Source organism: Terrapene carolina, unplaced genomic scaffold, assembly GCF_002925995.2.
Source record: "Terrapene carolina triunguis isolate 2854851 unplaced genomic scaffold, T_m_triunguis-2.0 Scaffold68, whole genome shotgun sequence".
Lineage (NCBI taxonomy): Eukaryota > Metazoa > Chordata > Testudines > Emydidae > Terrapene > Terrapene triunguis.
Genome location: NW_020664419.1, coordinates 57,122,807 through 57,143,209, shown reverse-complemented (window position 1 = coordinate 57,143,209; position 20,403 = coordinate 57,122,807). Strand labels below are relative to the sequence as shown.

The window sequence follows — 20,403 nt, the reverse complement described above, 5'->3', positions numbered from 1 at the left end:
AAACAGTTTGTTTACATTGACGTTTGCAGTTCACGGCCAATGGGAGCTGCAGGAAGCGGCGCGGACCAAAGGGACATGATGTCCACTGCTTCCCACAGCTCTGGTAACGTGGCTGGTAACAGCAAACCACGGACACTGGGAGCTACAGGCGGCCATGCTTGTGGATGGTCAATGTAAGCAAACTGTCTCGCGGCCTGCCAGCGGATTACCCTGACGGGCCATGTGCGGCTGCAGGTTGCCCACCACTGATCTAAATAATTGATGAAGATATTAAACAGAACCAGACCCAGAACAGATCTCTGCAGGACCCCCCTTAATATGCCCTTCCAGCTTGACTGTGAACCACTGATAACTACTCTCTTGGAACAGTTTGCCAATCAGTTATGCATCCACAGTATAGTAGCTCTATCTAGGCTGTATTTCCCTAGTTTATTTATGAGAAGGTCACGTGAGACAATATTAAAAGCCTTACTAAAGTCAAGATATACCACATTTACTGCTTCCCCCCCCCATCCACACAGTTAGTTACCCTGTCAAAGAAAGCTATTAGGTTCGTTTGACATGATTTGTTCTTGACAAATCCATGGTGACTGTTACTTATTATCTTCTAGGTGTTTGCAAATTGATTGCTTAATTATTTTCCCCATCATCTTTCTGGGTACTGAAGTTAAGATGACTGGTCTGTAATTCCCTGGGTTGTCCTTATTCCCCTTTTTATAGATCGGCACTATATTTGCCCTTTTCCAGTCCTCTGGAATCTCTCCCATCTTCCATGACTTTTTGAAGATAATCGCTAATGTCTCAGCTATCTCCTCAGTCAGCTCCTTGAGTATTCTAGGATGTATTTCATCAGGCCCTGGTGACTTGAAGACATCTAACTAAGTCTAAGTAATTTTTAACTTGTTCTTTCCCTATTTTAGCCTCTGATCCTATCTCATTTTCACTGGCATTCATTAAGTTAGATGTCCAATTGCTATGAAACTTTCTGATGAAAACTAAAACAAAAAAGTTATTTATCCCTTCTGCCATTTCCACATTTTCTGTTATTGTTTCCCCCCCCTCATTCAGTAATGGCCCTACCCTGTCCTTGGTCTTCATCTTGCTTCTAATGTATTTATATAATTTGGAGAAAAAGTTATCAGCTAGAAATCATTTTCTTCACTTTTTTAAAAACAGTTTTGTACCTCTTACTCTAATTTTCAGCATTTAAGGTGAAATCCTGGCCCTACTGAAGTCAATGGCATAACTTCTATTGACTTCAATGGGGGAAGGATTACACCCTTAAACTTCAGAAACATAGACTTGTCCACCTACGCATGTTAAGATCAGCTCAAACCCTTGCATAGGGAAATGGAGTTTACTTCTGTTTGTTTTATCGCTACCAATTTGAAATGCACTCTTTAGCACATTTGGCAGTAAATATAGCTGCCTGAAAGAAAAAGTCAGGTTATCCGAACAAATCACATTCATCTGTTATTTGTGTTTCAATGGTTCTGTGTGTGTGTTTGTGCACGCACTGTGCTTAGAAATTAACTACTTCCCCTCTGTTGTTATAAGCAAGTTATTGTTGGGAGTTTTGTCCCTCCTTTGCACAATCCATTACCAGATAGTTTCATACTATTATATCATTATGTCAGTCACTTACCCACATCAACTCCAGACCCCTTACAAAGTTATAACATCTGCATATTGAGCTTTGGAATATGCCTGGCTATTTTATGTGCTTTTGAAAAGTTGTGTTTCCGTTTAAACAACGTGGGGGTGAAATCAGACAATGCTAAAAACCAATCTGGAGGGAAAAAAAGAAAGACAAACCTAAATACCCTTTTAAAGCATCATCTTCAGAATGAGGTTTCAGGTTTCGCCATTAAACTGAAGTTTGAGAGCACTAGAAGTCTGTGAAATTTCCAGGACTTTTCAATATGATCCATTGGAATGAATTATATTATAACTGCTTATTCAGTCTCCGTTCCGCTCCTGCCCTAACACAGTACTTCACTCAGATTACTAGCCTTACACAAATGTAAAAAATGTGGAAGTTTAAAGTGTAGGCTCCTTGGGACATGGCAATGGAGACCTACTCCTGCTTCTCACTGACTCCCGTGTGAGTAGGGTTAGGCTCCACAGGTGAAATCCTGGCCCCACTGAAGACAATGGCAAAACTCCCATTGACTTCAATGGGGCCTCATGTCTTTATTATCTCTGTAAATTGCTGTGAACATCTATGACACATACAATAGTAATTCTCCTAATAAAAAGCCAGGTTGCTTCATCTGCATGTTCCACTGGCATCAAAGAACCTAGATCATATCCCTGTATCAAAACTTCTAAAATTAAAGAGTAACAAGCATACAAATAAATGTTTTTCATCATTAAAATAATAGGATTTTCTCCCCCCAAAGTTTTATTGTACTGCACACATATGTCCAGCAACTTGTGGTGACAGATGGGTTCTACTACAACTGAAACTGAATTTCTGATTCCAAATATGATGGTTCCCATCTGGTTCTTCCTTATTATCTTCAGTGCTTTTAATCAATTAACTCTAAATGTGGGTGGCTTTTCTTTATAACCAAATATTTATTTCCTATAGAGCCACTCACTCTTTATTGTTTGTTCAACAGACAAGGATCTTATCTTCCTGGACTATTTTTCAAAGTACACATTATTTTATTAAAAATATTACTTTGTTTATTGTACACGTCTGGTAAAACAGGTTTCCACTCACTTCACTTCAGCTTTTTTCTCCAGGTTTTATACATTCATAGTCAACTAGATTTAATCCTTCTTCTAAAAAAAAGTCACAAATGTGAGTCACAATTTTTGTGAGTCACAAATATTAAATACTTAATTTGAACTGGCAGAAAGACTGGCTACTACCACAATTCTACAGAAGTCTGTTAGCTAGTTTATTTCTGCATGTGCATATTGAAGGAAACAGCAGAAATAATACTTTACAATTTGATGAACAACATATGACACAAAACCTCTAAACTCACAAAAATAGGTTACAAACTTAGAAAAATATCCGTCCTATACAATATCTTGCCCCCCGCAAACACAAAGGAAATCTATGCATTCCTTATTTTAATTGATACATAACTGTTTAAAGTAATGCTTGATACAAACATACTAGATTAACAAAGAAAATAACCACTAATGTACTTTAAAAACCCAAATGAAATTCATGTGATAAAAAGGGGTGTTTTCTGAACAGAAGCTAGATGTTAAAACACAGTGGGCCCTATTATGCCATGCCCATCTGTTTTTAGGTAGAATCCCTCACAGATTTCCACAGCAAATACAGTACTGCTTAAAAATTGTTGGTATGATAATGGCTCCTAATGATTTAACAATATTTTTTTCATGTATAAAATGTGATATGACTCTCCATTTTACCACATGTAAAGAGGAGCCTGCAAGCCTGACTCAAGCTGGAAAAAAGAAAAGCAGGAGAGAGAAAATGGCACTTTTATTTCCCAATGTCTACAACTTTATCCCATTGTTAGGTGCATGCTCATATATTATTTCTAAAATTCACTAAAAAACAACCATCCAGTACAGTAGCGAATGGGTAAAGGATTCCGTTTCTGATATTTGCAATAAGAAAATACTGCAGAGCTTTAAAATACTCTCTAATTTCAAGGAAATGAGTGACATTGTTGGAAAGCATTAAACTGGTTGCAGAGTGAAGACTGCCTCTATGGGAGAGTCAAGAATTTATTTCTGCAGTTCAATTTTTTCATCCAAAGGACTGTACCGTATTTATTTCTTTGTTACTACTGCCTGCTCGCTCTTGCCAGTATAAGCTACACAAACCAAAGTATAATATGCCAACTATAAAAAAAAATACCCTTTTTTTTTCTCTTCAGAGAAGATACAGCTTAATCTCCAGATACAATGCCTGGGATGGTGCACCTCTTAGCACCACAGACTGTGACACTTTCCATTCCCACAGAGTTGTTAACCTTCTGCCTACAACCGCATACACCAAACGTGGTATAGATAGGTTGGATGTTATAAATTATTCTCATAAAAGAAGCCATTCATTTTGCCTCCCTGGGGACTGCACCCAATGTGAGGATTAGACAAGTTCAGTTAGCATCCACATATACAATCTCAGGCCCTAATAAACTCTAGACAACCTTATAAGGAAACTGATAGTAATTGCTATACATTTTACTGAGCTATTTAGTGTTTGCCTCATGCAAGCCACCTTTGAGAAGGTTACCAATTCATGTAAGTTTTTATAAACTATCTAATCTCCTAATGCCAATGGGCTTCTTCTCTGTGTACAAAGAATTTGCCTAGTCTAAATACTGTAGACATGTATAGTATATACTGTATGTGACTGTCTGATTTTCTCCACAATATTAGAGGAAGATCCTCAGGCACTTTTATCACTGGACCACAATAGGACTATTTTTATTGTGTATGTTAAAGCCATCCCTCCTCTCTTGCGCTTAGCTGCTGACACTTTGGGGAATGTCAGTTGTAGTTATAAGCTTCCTGTGGTGCTGTTTTAGCTCTAGGAAGCCTGGATGTCTTGACAACAGTCTTAATATATATTGGAAAGGAAAAGGATGAGCTAATGGAGGGAAAATGACAACATGAAGATGGGGGAAGAGAAGAAGGAACATAATAAAGGAATGAAGAAGAAGAGATGAGGTAGTAAAAAGAAGTATAGAAAAAAATAGAGGACAGATGTGTAGAAGTTAAAGGTAATGGGAGAAGGAAAACTAGATAGAGAATTTATTATGGAACATATGGTTGCACTGTCAATTTCTCCCATTAACTCAGGTGACATTTTCATCACTTTCCTTTTGAAAGTGTGTGTATAAGGGAGAGAAGTAAAAAAGGACATGTACAAGAAGTACTCAACAACTGAACACTGAATTTCTAGACTCCAAGCGACCAGAAATCTGTATGACAAGAGGATCAAGGGCACCTTCTGAAAATACATTTGTCTCTGACATCAACATCCAGGGAGCCAATAGTAGTGTGAAAGAGCAATATTTTAAAATTTAATAACAAGACAAATGAAAAATATAACAAATCACCCAGTCTATGTGAGGTATACAGCTTGCCCAGACAGCGAAAACATTCGGTGCAAGTTACCCAACGTTTATTTTTGTTCCTTTTAAGGATTTTGGAGGGGGAAATGTACTCTGTTTCCCAGGGACTGTGGAGCATTACTAAAGAGACAAAGAGGTTTTGTTTTTTTAACTTTATCTTGTACACACTGCATTTGAATTTTATCACCTTTCATAATCACTTTCTGATGCCTGATAATACCCCCTTTAACCTTTGTTACTCAATTACGGAACAAGTTATCTCATTGTTACTCTTTTTTTGAAGGAAGAGTTGAGACTCTTTTCATGCTGATAAGAGACATATAAGTATTCAATGCCAGCAAACATTTAGTAGTAAAGTGTCTTGAGCAAACTATCAGAGTCTAAAGGTAGGAAGTTGAGATAAGGTTTCTGCTGCCTTAACCCTTTCCTCGACCCAACAGAACAGAAAGAAATGAGACAGACATTCTTTTAAAAAAAATGAAATAGAAATAGTCTTCTTCTAATGAATGGCATTAAAACGTTTTATAAAGCAGAAAAATAAATCAAATGACTAGAAATGGAATACTTACCCATTTTCTGGGCCGGCCTCTGGGTCGTTTTTCTCCAGTGGCTTCTGCTTTCTGTAAAGTGAAAAAACAATGTATTTGATAAGCCAACATTATTTAGCAGTGCTGGTAACTGGGAACATATTCCTTGTAATATTATCCATAATTATGTATCTGCTGATTAGATGGGTGGCATTAAGTCTCTGTCTCTCTCTCCCCTATGGCTTGAATCTTGACTGCATTCCTTTTTCTAATATTTCATAGCATAGACTTAAAGATATTAAAATCCCCTCTTGTGGGGTAAAAAGAATACAGTTTGTTTCAAGAAGGAAGGAAACTTTTTTAAAACTGATGGACTATTCGCAATGGTCTGCCTGTTTTTCCTCTATTGATAATGTTCAGAAAGCAAACCAGCATGTTTGACAAAGAATATCATCTTGAACATGTGTGTATTTCTACTTAGTGATACTTTCCTGATTCTGAGTAACATTTTCCTTTTCAGGTGCAAACACGTCCTTTAAACTCTGAACACACCTTTCACCATTCCAAAATAGGTCTTCATTTTAAGGGTTGAAGAAAATTCAACAGCAGGTGCCCTAGAAATGGCACCTGATATGTAAGCATGGCCTAGCGATTAGTGCAAGGAGCTCAAACAGAGAAAACACCGATTCCATTCAGGACTCTGTCATTAGTTTGCTTGGTGACCGTGGGATATACTTACCCACTTTTGTAATGCAACTTTGAAATCCTTGGATGAAAAATTACATATAAAATGTTATTTACAGACAAAGTATGTCCACCATATATATGTCAATATCTGATTAATAATAATGGTAGTTAGGTAGGTGAACTACAGGTGAAATCCTTGCCGCACTCAAGTCAATGGCAAAACTCCCTTCTATGGGGCCAGGATTTCACCCTATGTGCATAATCATTCCTTAGAATCAAGGGTTTTTTGTATGCCTGGTGCATTATACGTGTTTTCCTATATTGCTTCTTCAAAGGAGTGTGTGTATTTGACTTTCCCCTCAGGAGTCAATTGTCTCATTACATAAATCACTTATTGGCATATCTCTGTAAAATGTGTGTAATGCCTTGTCATGTAAAATGAATCCCACAAGAAGAGCTGGGAAAGTACTGGGGCCAATCCCTATAAACCCTACACTATAAGTGCAGCGAAATGACCTTGACATAAATCTCACCAAGAAGAAATGTGTGAAAAATAAAATTCACATTCCTAAAGGGCAAAATTATCACTTAGACTTGTTAAAAGAGTAAACTTGCTCTTTAACAGTTTATACCAGTGTTACATGTAAGGTGAAACCCTCTTATGAGAATACTTATTAAAGAAGTACATTTGCTGTATTCTCTAGCTATTTAAGAGGTTTTTGTTTCCCTTCAAACCCTTCATTATTATGTCCTTATAAGCTGGACAGCGCAAATAGAGATTAATTTTAGTGTATGATGTCCAATAGACACATAGTTATTGTTTGAACTATCTGAGGCATTAATTTTTAAGAATGGATCAGTTTAAAATGTTCTAAATCAACACTTGACATCTTAGTAAAGGAGCAACAATCCCCCTCCCTTTTTTAAGGTTTTACTACTCTTAAAACTAAGATCATGCTGCCAGTGTCCTTAAAAAAATGAACATGAACTTTTTTAGATCGACAGCAAACCTGGTCTTGAAATCAAACTTAAAAAAACCCAGTAAATTGACCTAGCCCAGTGGTTCTCAAACTTTTGTATTGGCGACCCCTTTCACATAGCAAGCCTCAGAGTGTGACACCCCCCCCTTATAAATTAAAAACACTTTCAAATATATTTAACACTCTTATAAATGCTGGAGGCAAAGCGGAGTTTGGATTGGAGGCTGACAACTTGTAACCCCCTGAGGAGTCCAGACTCCCAGTTTGAGAACTCCTGGGAGTGACTCAGTGAAATATGCTTCAGGTTTTAAGACACTTAGGCTTTGTCTACACTGGCAACTGAAAGACAAAACTTTTGTCATTCAGAGGTGTTAAAAAAAAACACACATCCTCCCCCGAAAGGCAAAAGTTTTGTCGAGTGCTCCTGCTGACAGCGCTAATGCCGCTCGTTGTAGGTGGAAGTTTTCTGTCGGCAGGAGAGCTATCTTTTGCCAATAAACAGCAGCTACACTGCGCTACACTGCGTGCCTTTTAGTGGCACAGCTGTAGCAGCACAGCCATATCGCTAAAAGCTGTGTAGTGTACGTCTACACTTACCGGAGGGTCCGGCGGCAGGCAATCGATGTTCTGGGATCGATTTATCACGTCTGGTTAAGACGCGATAAATCGATCCTGGATCGATCCCGGAAGTGCCCCGGATCGATCCCGGAAGTGCTCGCCGTCGACGCCGGTACTCCAGCTCGGCGAGCGGAGTACGCGGCATCAACGGGGGAGCCTTCCTGCCGCGTCTGGACCCGCGGTAAGTTTGGACTAAGGTACTTCGAATTCAGCTACGTTATTAACGTAGCTGAATTTGCGTACCTTAGTCCGAAGTGGGGGGGTAGTGTAGACCAGGCCAAAGCCTTAGAGCTTGTATACATGGGGACACCTGGGAAAGTTAATACAAATTAACTAAAGGTGTGGATTTGAAGTTACACCACTTAAATCCGCATTGCAATGGAACACCCTCATTTAGTCAGAATTAGAGTGGCCTTAATTTGGTTCAGTTTAGTTCATTTATAAAGTGAGTAAAAATAAACTGAATTAAGGCCATTTATTTCTGAATAGCAGTCTCCACACAGGGATTTAAATGGTTGAACTCAGTGGTTCTCAAACTTTTGTACTGGTGACTCCTTTCACATAGCAAGCCTCTGAGTGTGACCCCCCCCCTTATAAATTAAAAACACTTTTAAATATATTTAACACCATTATAAACGCTGGAGGCAAAGGGGGTTTGGGGTGGAGGCTGACAGCTCGCAACCCCCCCCCATGTAATAATCTCGCGACCCCCTGAGGGGTCCCAACCCCCAGTTTGAGAACCCCTGACCTAGACTATATAAAGTAGCTTGACTGGAAAGAGTACATGCAGATTTCTTTGAATAATCAATCTTCATTTCCAGTCCTAAACTTCATGCAGTGTGGCTGAGAGCTGTTAACAATATGTTTCACCCCAGAGGTGGCTACATTCAGTAGTGGATAGTGTTCCCTGTGTATAGTTTGTATATCAGTTTGTAAAGTGCTTCAGGACCCTTTGGAATGAAAGGCACTATGTTAGTGATGTATATGATTTCCACCTCATGTCAGAAGAAAAACATTTCTATAGTTCTTATCAAAACCAAATCTTTCCCAGAGGTGAGCTGGGCAAACAGAAGTGCATTCCAGTTCATTATGTTTTGGTACAGAGAGATGCTGTAAGCAAACAGGAAGGTTTCCATAGACTAAACTGCAGAAGATGAATGACAAGGACTTCCGTAATGGACATTTTATCTCTACTCTAAAAGGCAAAGACAAAACACTTCTTGAACAAACAAGAAGGAAAATAATGGTCAAAAGATGATAGTAAAGACAAGGAATCTAGGAAACATAGTTCCAGTTTTTCATTGGGATATTTAATTATTATTAATATTAATATTTTGACAAATATAGCACAAGTTTACTTTGGGAGCACAATATTGTCACAATATAACCTGGAGTCACTAGTTATTTAGCAGTGATCCTGTCAAATAAATAAAATTGTGTGGAAAAATGTAAAATTTAATTAACAAGAAGTTAAACACATCAACCCAACAGCACTACTTTGCCTTTTTAATAGATATTTAGAGCAATTTAATCTAATTACTCTGCTAACTGTTTGCTTTTATTACACTGTTGTGTCTTGAGTGAGGGACAAATCCAGAGAGAGCACCAAACCTCCTAAACATAACAAACAGTATTATTTAGGCGGCAGCTTGCAAGTGATCTCAGCTATCCACTGCAGTTTATACCTGCTTAATCAAAGGAAGCTGTTTCTTTTTAATCCTCTGATGCAATGTAGAGTAAGGTGTGTTGTATTGGGTTATATCTCAGCACATGACTCAACAAGCTGAGACATGACTTTGCTCTATATAACATAACACAACAACATTTAACACTGAACATAAAACAGAGGAGGGCTGAGCAAGGGGAGGGAAGGTTAGCATATATGCAGTTTAAGGGTGTTTTTCTTTTTTTAAAATTAACACACTTTCATGTGCAATATTAGAAGCAATTAATTGCTGTGATAAAACATTTTGGGAGTGGAACTGAATTAAGTAGCTTTTTGAGCACAAAATATGTCTGAAAAAATGGTATTTTTCATGCTATCACAACTGCCACTTCAATCTTTTTCATACTAAAGGCAATTAACAGTCAATGGAAAGGTCTGCAATTCATCTAAGCTTCAGTAGCACAAGGCGACTTGAAGCTGCTTCATAACCTCACACTGTCCTGGGCTCACAAAAATGGAGTCTGACTTTCCCACCACCGGCGCCTCCTTGGTGCATGGGTGGGCAATGCCAAGCAGAAACTGAAACTGTGCTGTTGAAGGCAATTAACAAGACAAGATGAGTGTAAATAATTGAATGGATATAAAGTGTTCTTTGGGCATCCATATATTGTCAAGCACAAACCCAAATGCAACAGAATCCATATCTTGTATACTCTATCTGTTTTGCAAAATGATCTGTTGAGATGTCAAGATAAAATGTGTCAGAGTCATAGGTCAGCTGGAGTAATTGATAGCTCTCTCAACAAAGATCACTATTGTCGAACCTAGTCAAGAGAACTTGCACAATGAAGTGTCCCTCTACTGAAGTCACTTTGTTAAAAACAATAATAAAAGGACTCTGAGGTACTGAACAGACATAATCTTGTTATAGCTTCCATGTCATATTTACCCAGTTTATCGCTAAACAGGGTGTCCTGCCTGACACATCTTACTGAAAACATCACATAATCATAGAAATGCAGGGCTGGAGGGGACCTGAAGAAATCATCAAGTCCAATCCCCTGCACTGAGGCAAGACCAAGTAAACCTAGACCATCCCGGACAGGTGTTTGTCTAACCTGTCCTTAACAACCTCCAGTGATGCAGATTCCACAAACTCCCTGGGAAGGCTACTCCAGAGCTTACCTACCCTTACAGTTAGAAAGTTTTTCCTAACATCTAATCTAAATCTCCCTTGGTCCAGATTAAGCCCATTACTTCTTGTCCTACCTTCAGTGGACATGAAGAACAATTGATCACAGTTCTCTTTACAACAGCTCTTAATATATTTGAAGATTGTTAACAGGTTCCCCCTCCCCCCAGTCTTCTGTTCTCAAGGCCAGTTTTTTTAACCTTTCCTCATAGGTCAACTAGATTTTCATCAACCAATGTAGGGTGAAATTGTGGCCCCAAAGAAGTCAGTGGCAAAACTCTCACTGATTTCAACAGGGCCAGGATTTCACCTGACTATTTAACTTAGAGACACAAACCTCTCTTCATAGAAGGCATATAACAAAATGTAGATACAAACAGTACCACTAACTTTTGTTTGCAAAGTGTGCATTTCCCAACTCACGCGTTTTTGAGTTATTTAATTTCATTCTAATGAAAAACAAATGACTCTATTTTAGTTGAGCCGGACCTAAACTTTTAAATTGAAGGTGAATTTGACATAAGAGCACTTCTTGGGATGCATTTCTGAAGTTTTCTGTTATGGCACATAGTAACTATTTCTATTGTTTTACTCCAAAAGCATGTTTTTTCATTCCAAATAAGGGAAATTTTATCACGCACAAATATAGGAGCTAAACAAAGAAAAGCCCTGAATGCATAAGGGAAATGGAGATGTACCGGTAACAGTGCTACCTCAGTCTAACAAATAAAACATAGGTACAGAGCAACCAAGAAGATAACAGAGGGATGTCAATATGTTGTTCTTTTTGCAAAGTCAAACAGATAAACCTTAGAAAAGAGAATACCTCCATTTTTGGTTTAAATCAATGACAGCAGGACTTGTTCAGAGACATAAGCTCCAATGATAAAGTAATTCTAAACACTCTAGTACAATGTGACTAGAGTCCTTTTATGTCTGTCTCCTACTTGTCATCTGTTAATATGTTATTCGCATTCACTGTTTGTGGAAAATTAAAGTGACTGAGAGGTTGGGGTGTTTTTCTGTAAAATGCAGGTTTACCTTATGTATTCATCTAATAAATACATGTAATAAATATGTATAAGCTTGGTAGAATTGTATTTTTATATAATTTTGACTGATATTGGTTTGTTTCTAAGCCTTTTTTATTTTCATCTATTTAAATTTTCACTGTTGCACAAAATCATGGGTTTTAAGCATTTTTTAAAAAATTTGTATCAATTGAAATTTTCACAGTTGTAGGAAATTATGAGAGTGTCAGACAATAATTATTTAATGACAGCAGACATTGAGATTAAAAAAGATAAAGCTTTATAACCGATCAAACATAAATTGTGATCACATCAAATTATGCAAAGTAAATATCCTTAAATCAAACTCCAGTTATCACACAGCATTTTTCTTACTTTGCTTATATGTAAATTTTGATTATTATTGATGGAAATATTTTTCATTGATTTGTGTGTGAACAGTGAAATCAACGTTCACCAACAAACATTTACAGATAAAAATCTATCTTTCCAAGCCTAGATATGTATTATATGCAAGTCAGTTTTTATGTGTGTATTACCTGACATTAGAGTAATTGCTACATTATTAGCTGTCCAATTGGTCTTGCAACATTCTGCATGCATTGTCAAGTTTCACATTGCTAATTTCCTAACAAGCACAGTTTGTTTTCAAATGCCCCAAGGCCAGTTTACTAAGTCCAAACACAAGCTCTGCAAGTAAAAAAAAAAAAAACCATACACCAAGAAATTTTAAATATACCACAGAATGATGATCACAGGGAAAATGGTGCCTCAACTGATTTAAGGGTATTTACTTTTTAAAGTATAACAAAACAAAGCTCCAATACTTGTCTGAGTATTTTTAGCTCTCTGCCAGTTTGTGTAATACATTTTTAATTGTTATGTGTAATGGCTTGCAAGAGAACACCCGATCAATTAATCATGAGTGCCTTCTCACGTCCGCTCTGTGGGTTCTAGTGGTGTACGTTTATCTTACATGTTGTGAACACTATGGTACATTTCAATGAGCTCACTTTGAAAATCATAGGCCACACACTATTCTATAGAAATTCCAGCAATTTTCAACTGCATGTAGAGCAACCAAGTTTACATGTATAGGGTCTTAGCAAAGTTAACAAGCAAGGCTTTGAGAGTTGGAAAAGGATATAGAGCCCGTTCAATTAATATATATTAATATATATGTCAGAAAATTACAACTGTAATTCATTATTTTAAAAAGTGATACCAACAACAACTGAACCATGAGTTTTTGTTTGTTTTTAAACGAGCAAACTTTTCAATTCATGTTTACTATGAGGAGATTTATCATAAAAGAAACTGTATAAAATAAAAACTTTGAGGTGTCAAATGTGATATTACAACATCTATTTTAAAAAAGAGCAACAAATAGCTAGTTGAAACATGATCCCAAAGCTTTTACTTTATTTATTTATTTACTTATTTTTAAAAGTTCTACAACTGTTTTACACTTTGGAATATTTACCAAAGACTTGTGCATCTTACCCAAGATACATATTTTAACAACCATTCAATCAAAAAAATAAAAAAAAAACAACATCAGACTTATATTTAAGGAAACATCAAAGATTTTTTAATAGTAAATAAGACGTGTCCCTTGGTCAAATTTTATTACACATAACATTCTGTAGAGTTTGCCTTAGTTACAGTAGTTACTTGGTGAACTCTGAAAATCAAAAAGGTACTATTAACTTGTTCAGTTCTTAATTCAGACTAAAAAGGAACTACATGCACCAAAATGATCTGAACGTAACGTAACTGCATAATATATAATTCTGTATAATAAAAAAGTCTTTTCTAATTTATGATGATTTTAAATCATTCAGATTTATTAACAGCTTTTAATATTTCCACTAGAAATATCTTTTAAAAATACATTTCGATGAAGAATTACTTTAAAATTTTATTCTTGCTAGAAAACTTCCAACAGTAATATTCAAAATGTTTAATCTTAAATTTTGATTTTCCAAACTAATAAAAATGTGTTTTCTCTCTTTTGAAGAATTAATTTTAAACTGTTTAATACTGAATCTGATGTACATTTTTCACTATACAAAGAAAAAAACCTAAATACCTACACTTATTAGGGTAGCAAAGTGGTTTCTGTATATTTTAAATATCTAACCTGAAAAGTACAATTTTTACCAACGTATACGTTATTGATTGAATATACTGTTTTTTCCCAGCCCAGACACTAAAAAACAATTGGAAATTCAAACACTGTAGGAAAATGTTCCTTCAGCTAATATTCAAAACATTTAAAACAGACATGAAAGAACTTAATATTTATCACTAGTTGCTATGGTAATTTATAACACTGAAAACTATCGAACTTAACATGGTCAGTGCCCACAGGCACAAAGTAAACCACATTTAAAAATTAACCATAATTAGATGAGCCAACAGCCATCTTCCAACACACATTTTACCACATAACATAAAACCCACTGATACACTTAAGCACCACAGTTCACTCCCACATTTCATAACCTTTTGTTTTCAACTTAGTACCTGTAAATTAGTGCTAACTGCTGTGGACCCCTCTACAGAACCATTACTCCTGTACTTATTTTCAAAACTACATACTTCTATTTACTTATGTTCACCAAAAAAATGTCATATATAAATGTATTATTAGCCTTGTTAGCAAGATTTTATAATGCACAGCATTGGCAAATTTAAATTTAAATTAAGCTAGTTTTTCAGGTTGAACTTGCAATTTAAAATCTATGAACTAAAAGGATTGTCTTCACTGGACTGGTCTGTACCATTGCTAAACTATTCAGAACCACTATGGTATGTATCTGCTAGCAACACCAAATTGTAGGACTGGTTCAAAAGACTAATATTGTTTCAAGAAACAACCTCTTTGAAAGTGATTACTAAACAATACATAGCAGGCTGTTACTGTAACTCACAGTTTACTTTACCATCACAATTTAAAACTGTAAATTTCAAGAAATATTTCTATCAACACATAATTGGATTTACTTCTAATTAGCACATGTTTGACAAAGCACTTAGCTTTAATAGACAGATTTGTTTTGAAGTAGTAATGTAAATAAATGTACAGGCAATGAATTTTCATTTTTGTGCACAGAAGACTGTTTAAATCTTAAACTGGGAAAATACTACTACTAATAATAATTAATAATATTGATTTTCTTTCTAGACCACAATGCTAGCTGCAGAAGATCTCAATCAATACCTCAAATATGTCATATTATTTCATACTGTATGCACTGTACAAAAAGTAATTTGACCTCATATGTTCTGTGCTAGGGTCTTTCTGCAGCAAATGTTAACTCTGATCTTACAAAGGTAAAATGCAGAAAATATGTGGCCTCCATTATTAAAAATGGTTCAAACCCTACAGTTCAAAGGCTGAATGACTGGAATAATTTGGAAACTAACTGATGAGTGGACAGTAATTGTTAAGAACTCTCTCTCTCTCTCTCTCTCTCTCATAATCTCACCTTCTGAGCTGCTTTAGAGGGACTCTTGTTTTTGCTTCCTCTTGGTCTTCCTCTTGGTCTTTTAGGAGATGGTTCTCCAGTTGGTTCCTAAACACAGGAAAACATGCTATTGTAGCAAGAATCTCCACAAGACACTACCCAAATAGACCTTAAGTATAAACAACAACTGAAGAGCTACCTAAAAACATGAAGTATACATGAATATGCACAATGTCACAGAATGATACAAAGTTTAAAGTGAAGTAGAGAACTCTAGTTTGCATATTAAAGGGAGACATCATTTAAATTGTAATTATGTAAGAACATCATGAAAATTTGCATATTCTAACAACAGTAAAACATACCAGAAAACACAAATTGTTAACAGGGATGGCGATTGTGAACTTTGTGGAAAGATGGTTTTTCAAAATTAATTACCCATTTCATTTACGTTTCATCATAAAAGTATACAACTATGGTATGTAGTTTCTATCACAAACATTTTTTGAAAAAAGCTCAATACTGAAAAACTGGGAAGTAATCTGCAGTTTTCTCTTAAGGGCACATATTGATTTTTTTTATTTGCCTTTGTTTTATGAAGTTTGCATTTGTCCAGACTTAATTGTCTTTTGTTAAAATGTAAATGTAAAGATTTCTTTACAACAGATTTTTGGCATGCAATATAGATTTGTGGAAATAAAATATCTGTAAAGAAAAAGTTTAACACATCTATACAATAACAGTGATTATTTTAGCAATTTTCTTAACTGGTCCCTGTGTTTGATAGTAAATAAACCAGTGATTAAAATGGATATGAATGACTAATAGTTCGGATTCCAAATATTTATTCAGTGAATCATAAATACTATAAAACTCGTCTAGTTCTAAATATTGAACATTTCATTCAGATTACAGGATGTGGTAAAACTAATTAAATACAGTTTGTTAACTTAAACCAGCCTAAAACCCTTCAGATTTTAAATTCCCTGGTACATTTAGATAGTCTGGAAAGGAGATTAAATGATATGATTCTCAGTTGCGAGCCAGAGCGACATGGTGCACATCTGGATCGAACACGTTTTAGGAGATGCAATTTTCTTTCTCTCCGAGCCATTCAAATGCTAAAAAAGCCATGCTCAAAACTTGCAGAGCCCAATGCTACTGGTTGGTTTTGTTGCAAGACCACGTTGTCGGAGCTATGTGTAAAGTGAGTTTGTGGGGTATAAAGCTGAGATCGCAAAACTGAATAAGTGTCACAGGGCAGAGCGGGAAAACGTGGGGCTCCAGTTTTGTGGTTTTCCATAAGTATTTTATGTGCATTTTTCAGGAGCACACTGGAGGGGCAGGAGCAGCTGCATATCCCCCAGTTTAGGGGGATGTTTTCGAGGATGTTCTGCATCTCAGAGCTCCCATAATATTTTCTAATCATCTGACATGCTTTGAAGGAAGTGGTGAGATGCTAACGAATGGAGTAAACATGTTTAAAGCCCGCGGAAGTCAGTTTAAATGAGCTCACTAGAAATCCCCACACACTTCCAATCGGTACTTCCGAAGCCTGCGAATTATGGCAAACAAAACCTCCAGCTCGGTGCTTCCCCATGCAGCCCCTGCAAAGCTGCAAGCTTAATTGGTTGCATCCGCAGGCAAAATCCCCGCAGCATACACCGTTTCAGAGGGGGTGGAAAAAGCCGGACTCGGGGAAGCACAGTGGCAATGTCACTCCAGGAAAGGAAGGGGGGGGGGGGGCACAAGTCGAGCAAGCTTCAACCCGAGTCGGGTCCTGCAAGCGAAGAGGGGCCCGATGCGCCCCTTTTTGGAGTCCCTGAAACTGACCAGGGGTGCAAAGCGAGGGGGGAGCGCCAGAACCCGGAACAGCCGCCCCCCACCCCCGAGGTGGAAGAACGACCTGCCTGGCAAAGGGCTCCGGAAATGCAAAAGGTGTTGTAACTGCGGCGCTGCCCCCGTCCAGCAGCCTCCCCCCGCCGCCGGGAGTGGGGGGCACCTTCGTGCACACGAAGGGGGGTGGGGGGGACCAAAAGCCAAGCGATTTTACAGCCGCACCCCCCAGCCCCAGGATCTAGGGGTTGGGCTGGTCAAGCTCGGAGGCGACAGCAGCCCCCGATGGGACCCGACCCCCACAGCCCCGGAGCTTGCAAAGGCTCCGAGAGGAGGGAGCCAGCGCAGCTCAGTCCCTTCGCCCTCTCGCAATTTCAAACTCTGCTCGGGGATGACCCAGCGCGCGCTGGTTGGCCGGCTCTGCGCTGCTCCATGCTGCACGTTTCCATTGAACAGCGCTGCCACCACCACCACGCCGCGCACAATAGCCAGCGCCTCTGCCCGGCAACCCACCCCGCGCCGCCGCTGCGCCTTTCCCCCCTCCGGCGGGCAGCTCCGGCCCCTCTCCCGGCGCGTGCGGCGGAGCCTCTTCAGTGCTTAGCGGGGAAGGGCGCGCAACAAAGCCCCCCCCCCCGCACCCCCGCCGCCTTGTCCCGTCCCCAGGACTCCAGGGGCAGCGGGAGCCCGTCCATGGCCACGCTCGGCTCCTCTCGCGCGCGCTCCGTGTAGGGAGCGGGTACTGACTTGTGGCTGCTTCCTGGGTCTGCCCCGTCCTCTCTTCTGAGGCGCTGTGGCTGCAGGTTGCTCCTGGGCAGCAGTGGAAGTGGAAGGCTGGCCGGCTCCTTCCCCTCGTGTGCTCATCCTGCCGCCGCCGCTGCTCAGCCGGGAACAATCGCTCCGAGCACCTTGAAAGCTGGGGAGGGGGGTGCGGGGGGGATTCAACCCGAGCGCTCGCCGCTCGCTGCCACCACCGCACACCGGACGTCCTGGTGCTGCCAAAAAGGAGAGAAGGGGAGGAGGAGGAGGTGATGGTGGTAGCGGTGCTGGTGGTGGAGGAGGAGGGGGGGACTCTGCTCTCTTCTCTCCCGTACGCTTTGGGAACAGGGATCGCTAGTAACGCGGAGCAATTCAAGAAGGGGGGTGGGGAAGGAGGGAGAGAGGGTGAATTGCAGCCCTACAAATGCCAGGAGGGGGGACCGCTGCAAGCAGAGCAGGAGCAAACCAAGTGGGGGGGGAAATATCTTCTTGCCAAAATGGGAAGCGAGCGGTGGCTATCGCCCGGGGATCGGCTCAGGACCCAGTAAGAGAAGACACATTGGAAAGGCACGGGGGACTCGGCCCTCTTGCCAGGAGTCATGCACACTGTGGAGATGGGGGGCTCGGGAGCGGCAGCGAAAGAGCGATCATTTAAAAAAAGAGAGAGCGAGCGAGCGAGAGCTGTGGTGTCTGTGATGTGAGCTGCTGGGGCTAGCAATATTATTAGGCGAGTCCTGCCCACGGATTAAACTGGGATGAGTAAAAACAAAAACACCTTTGCCCGTGGGTGGAAAAAATAGGAGGGGGCTGTGTGAAAAAAAAATACGAGGAGGAGTAGGAGGCAGGGCGAAAAACCTAGGATCGGGGGCTGGACCTGGGCCAGATAAAACATTAGAAATACAGCAGCAGTGGAAGCAGAGGCAGGCTAGAGCACACTGAGACCAACTCACGTGTCCAGCACCGTTCATGCCCAACTCGCTGCTGCAGGTTTAAAGGGACAGACCGGGGATTCCCACTGCCCCCAGTCCTCTGCCATAGGTGCTGGAACTAGGGATGCTGCCGGCACGTCGAGCTTGAAGTAATAATAACAACCCAAATATATGGTGTTCACCTTCAGCACGCCCACTATAAAAAGTGTCCCAGCACCACTGGTCCTCTCTCTCAAACCTGAACTAGCCAAGTTTGGGCAGCTGTACAAATGCACCTCAGCTCCTCTACTACAGCTTGTCAGGCATAAAGGTTTGTCAACCAACCTTTCTAATAGCTGCTTGTTTGCTTCCTCCAGTGACTTCCTTATTTTGGCCTGCCCCATCCACTTCAACCTCCAAATCTCTGCACAAAGGCTCCAAATGAGAGGTATAAGAAATCCAATAAGGTACGATGCAAATAGCATCTGATTCAGAAGTTGACATTTCTGATGCAAATAACAAAGAATAATTTGAAAAGTAAGATATCTACACCAGGATATGGCACAGAGATGCACTAGTTGCATTGATAGATAATCTCCTTACATCCATGGAAAAGGGCAAACACTAGTACTTCTAGACCTCTCATCAGCCTTCTGTACAATTAACCACTAAGTGCTGGCTCACCAGGTTCACTTCTCCTCCACAAGACCTCTCACATGCAGCAGTCCTGAAGTTTTGGTGCTGCCTTCCCTCTTATATGTCTAACTAGATTCTCAATATTACAGCTGCACTTGCTGAGACTGAGACAATGCAGTTACTCATCTCTACTTAGACTCTGAAAGAAAAACAGCTCCTGGATAAAGTGCAGCTGGCTCAAAATGAAACTTGCTTGGGTGGAGGTGATACTGATGGGAAAGAGGAACACTTTAAGGGACTGATTGAAGCCCTTTGTCAAAAGGTGTGTCCTCTAACTGTCTAGGAGGTGCACAGCTTAAAAATCTTACCAAACCCATCAGCTAGCATCCAGAAGTGTCTTCTCCCATCTTTGGCCATTCTTTCCTCTCAGATGCAGACCTAGCCACAGTTATTCGTGCCTTTATCTTGGCAAGGGTGGACTCACTCTACATAGAGCTGATTGTGAAGGCTACACGAAGGATTCCATCTCCCAAAACAGAACACTGGGAGCATCACACTAGTGCTTCATAGGCTACTGTCGCCTCTCATCTAATTCCATATCCACTTCAAGGTTTGGGTCCTTATCTTCAAAGCTCTCAATAGGTTAAGACTAGCTGCCTCCAGGACTGTCTCTTTCTGCTCTAATAAGGGGAGGGATAGCTCAGTGGTTTGAACATTAGCCTGTTAAACCTAGGGTTGTGAGTTCAATCCTTAAGGAGGCCACTTAGGAATCTGGGGCAAAATCAGTACTTGGTCCTGCTAGTGAAGGCAGGGGGCTGGACTCCATTGTCTTTCAGGGTCCCTTCCATTCTATGAGATAGATATATCTCCATTTATTGACAATGGGGCCAAGCAGCAATAAAACCCAGTATGAAACAGAGCCCACAAAACAACTAGCCATGAAGATAGAGATAGCCCTGAGATTTTACAGATGGACTATCACAAGAATCCTACAGACAGAAAGCCACTTTGAATGACA

At 39.6% G+C, this 20,403-nt stretch overlaps 1 protein-coding gene across 2 annotated transcripts in view; it reads right to left on the bottom strand.

Annotated features, from left to right (window-relative positions):
- HMGA2 (high mobility group AT-hook 2) overlaps positions 1–18,496 on the bottom strand; it is a 165,473-nt gene extending 146,977 nt beyond the window's left edge. The window contains exons 1-3 of one of the 2 annotated variants that reach the window (XM_024208060.3): positions 17,830–18,496; positions 15,271–15,357; positions 5,645–5,695 (exon numbers count right to left, since the gene is read on the bottom strand). In XM_024208060.3, coding sequence (XP_024063828.1) covers positions 5,645–5,695; positions 15,271–15,357; positions 17,830–17,946 — 255 coding nt within the window. In that variant the 5' untranslated portion in view covers positions 17,947–18,496. Of the gene's footprint in view, positions 1–5,644; positions 5,696–15,270; positions 15,358–16,765; positions 16,939–17,829 lie in introns of those variants that run through there. The other variant, XM_024208061.3, reaches the window with a different exon arrangement.
- Between the last annotated feature and the right edge of the window lie 1,907 nt (positions 18,497–20,403).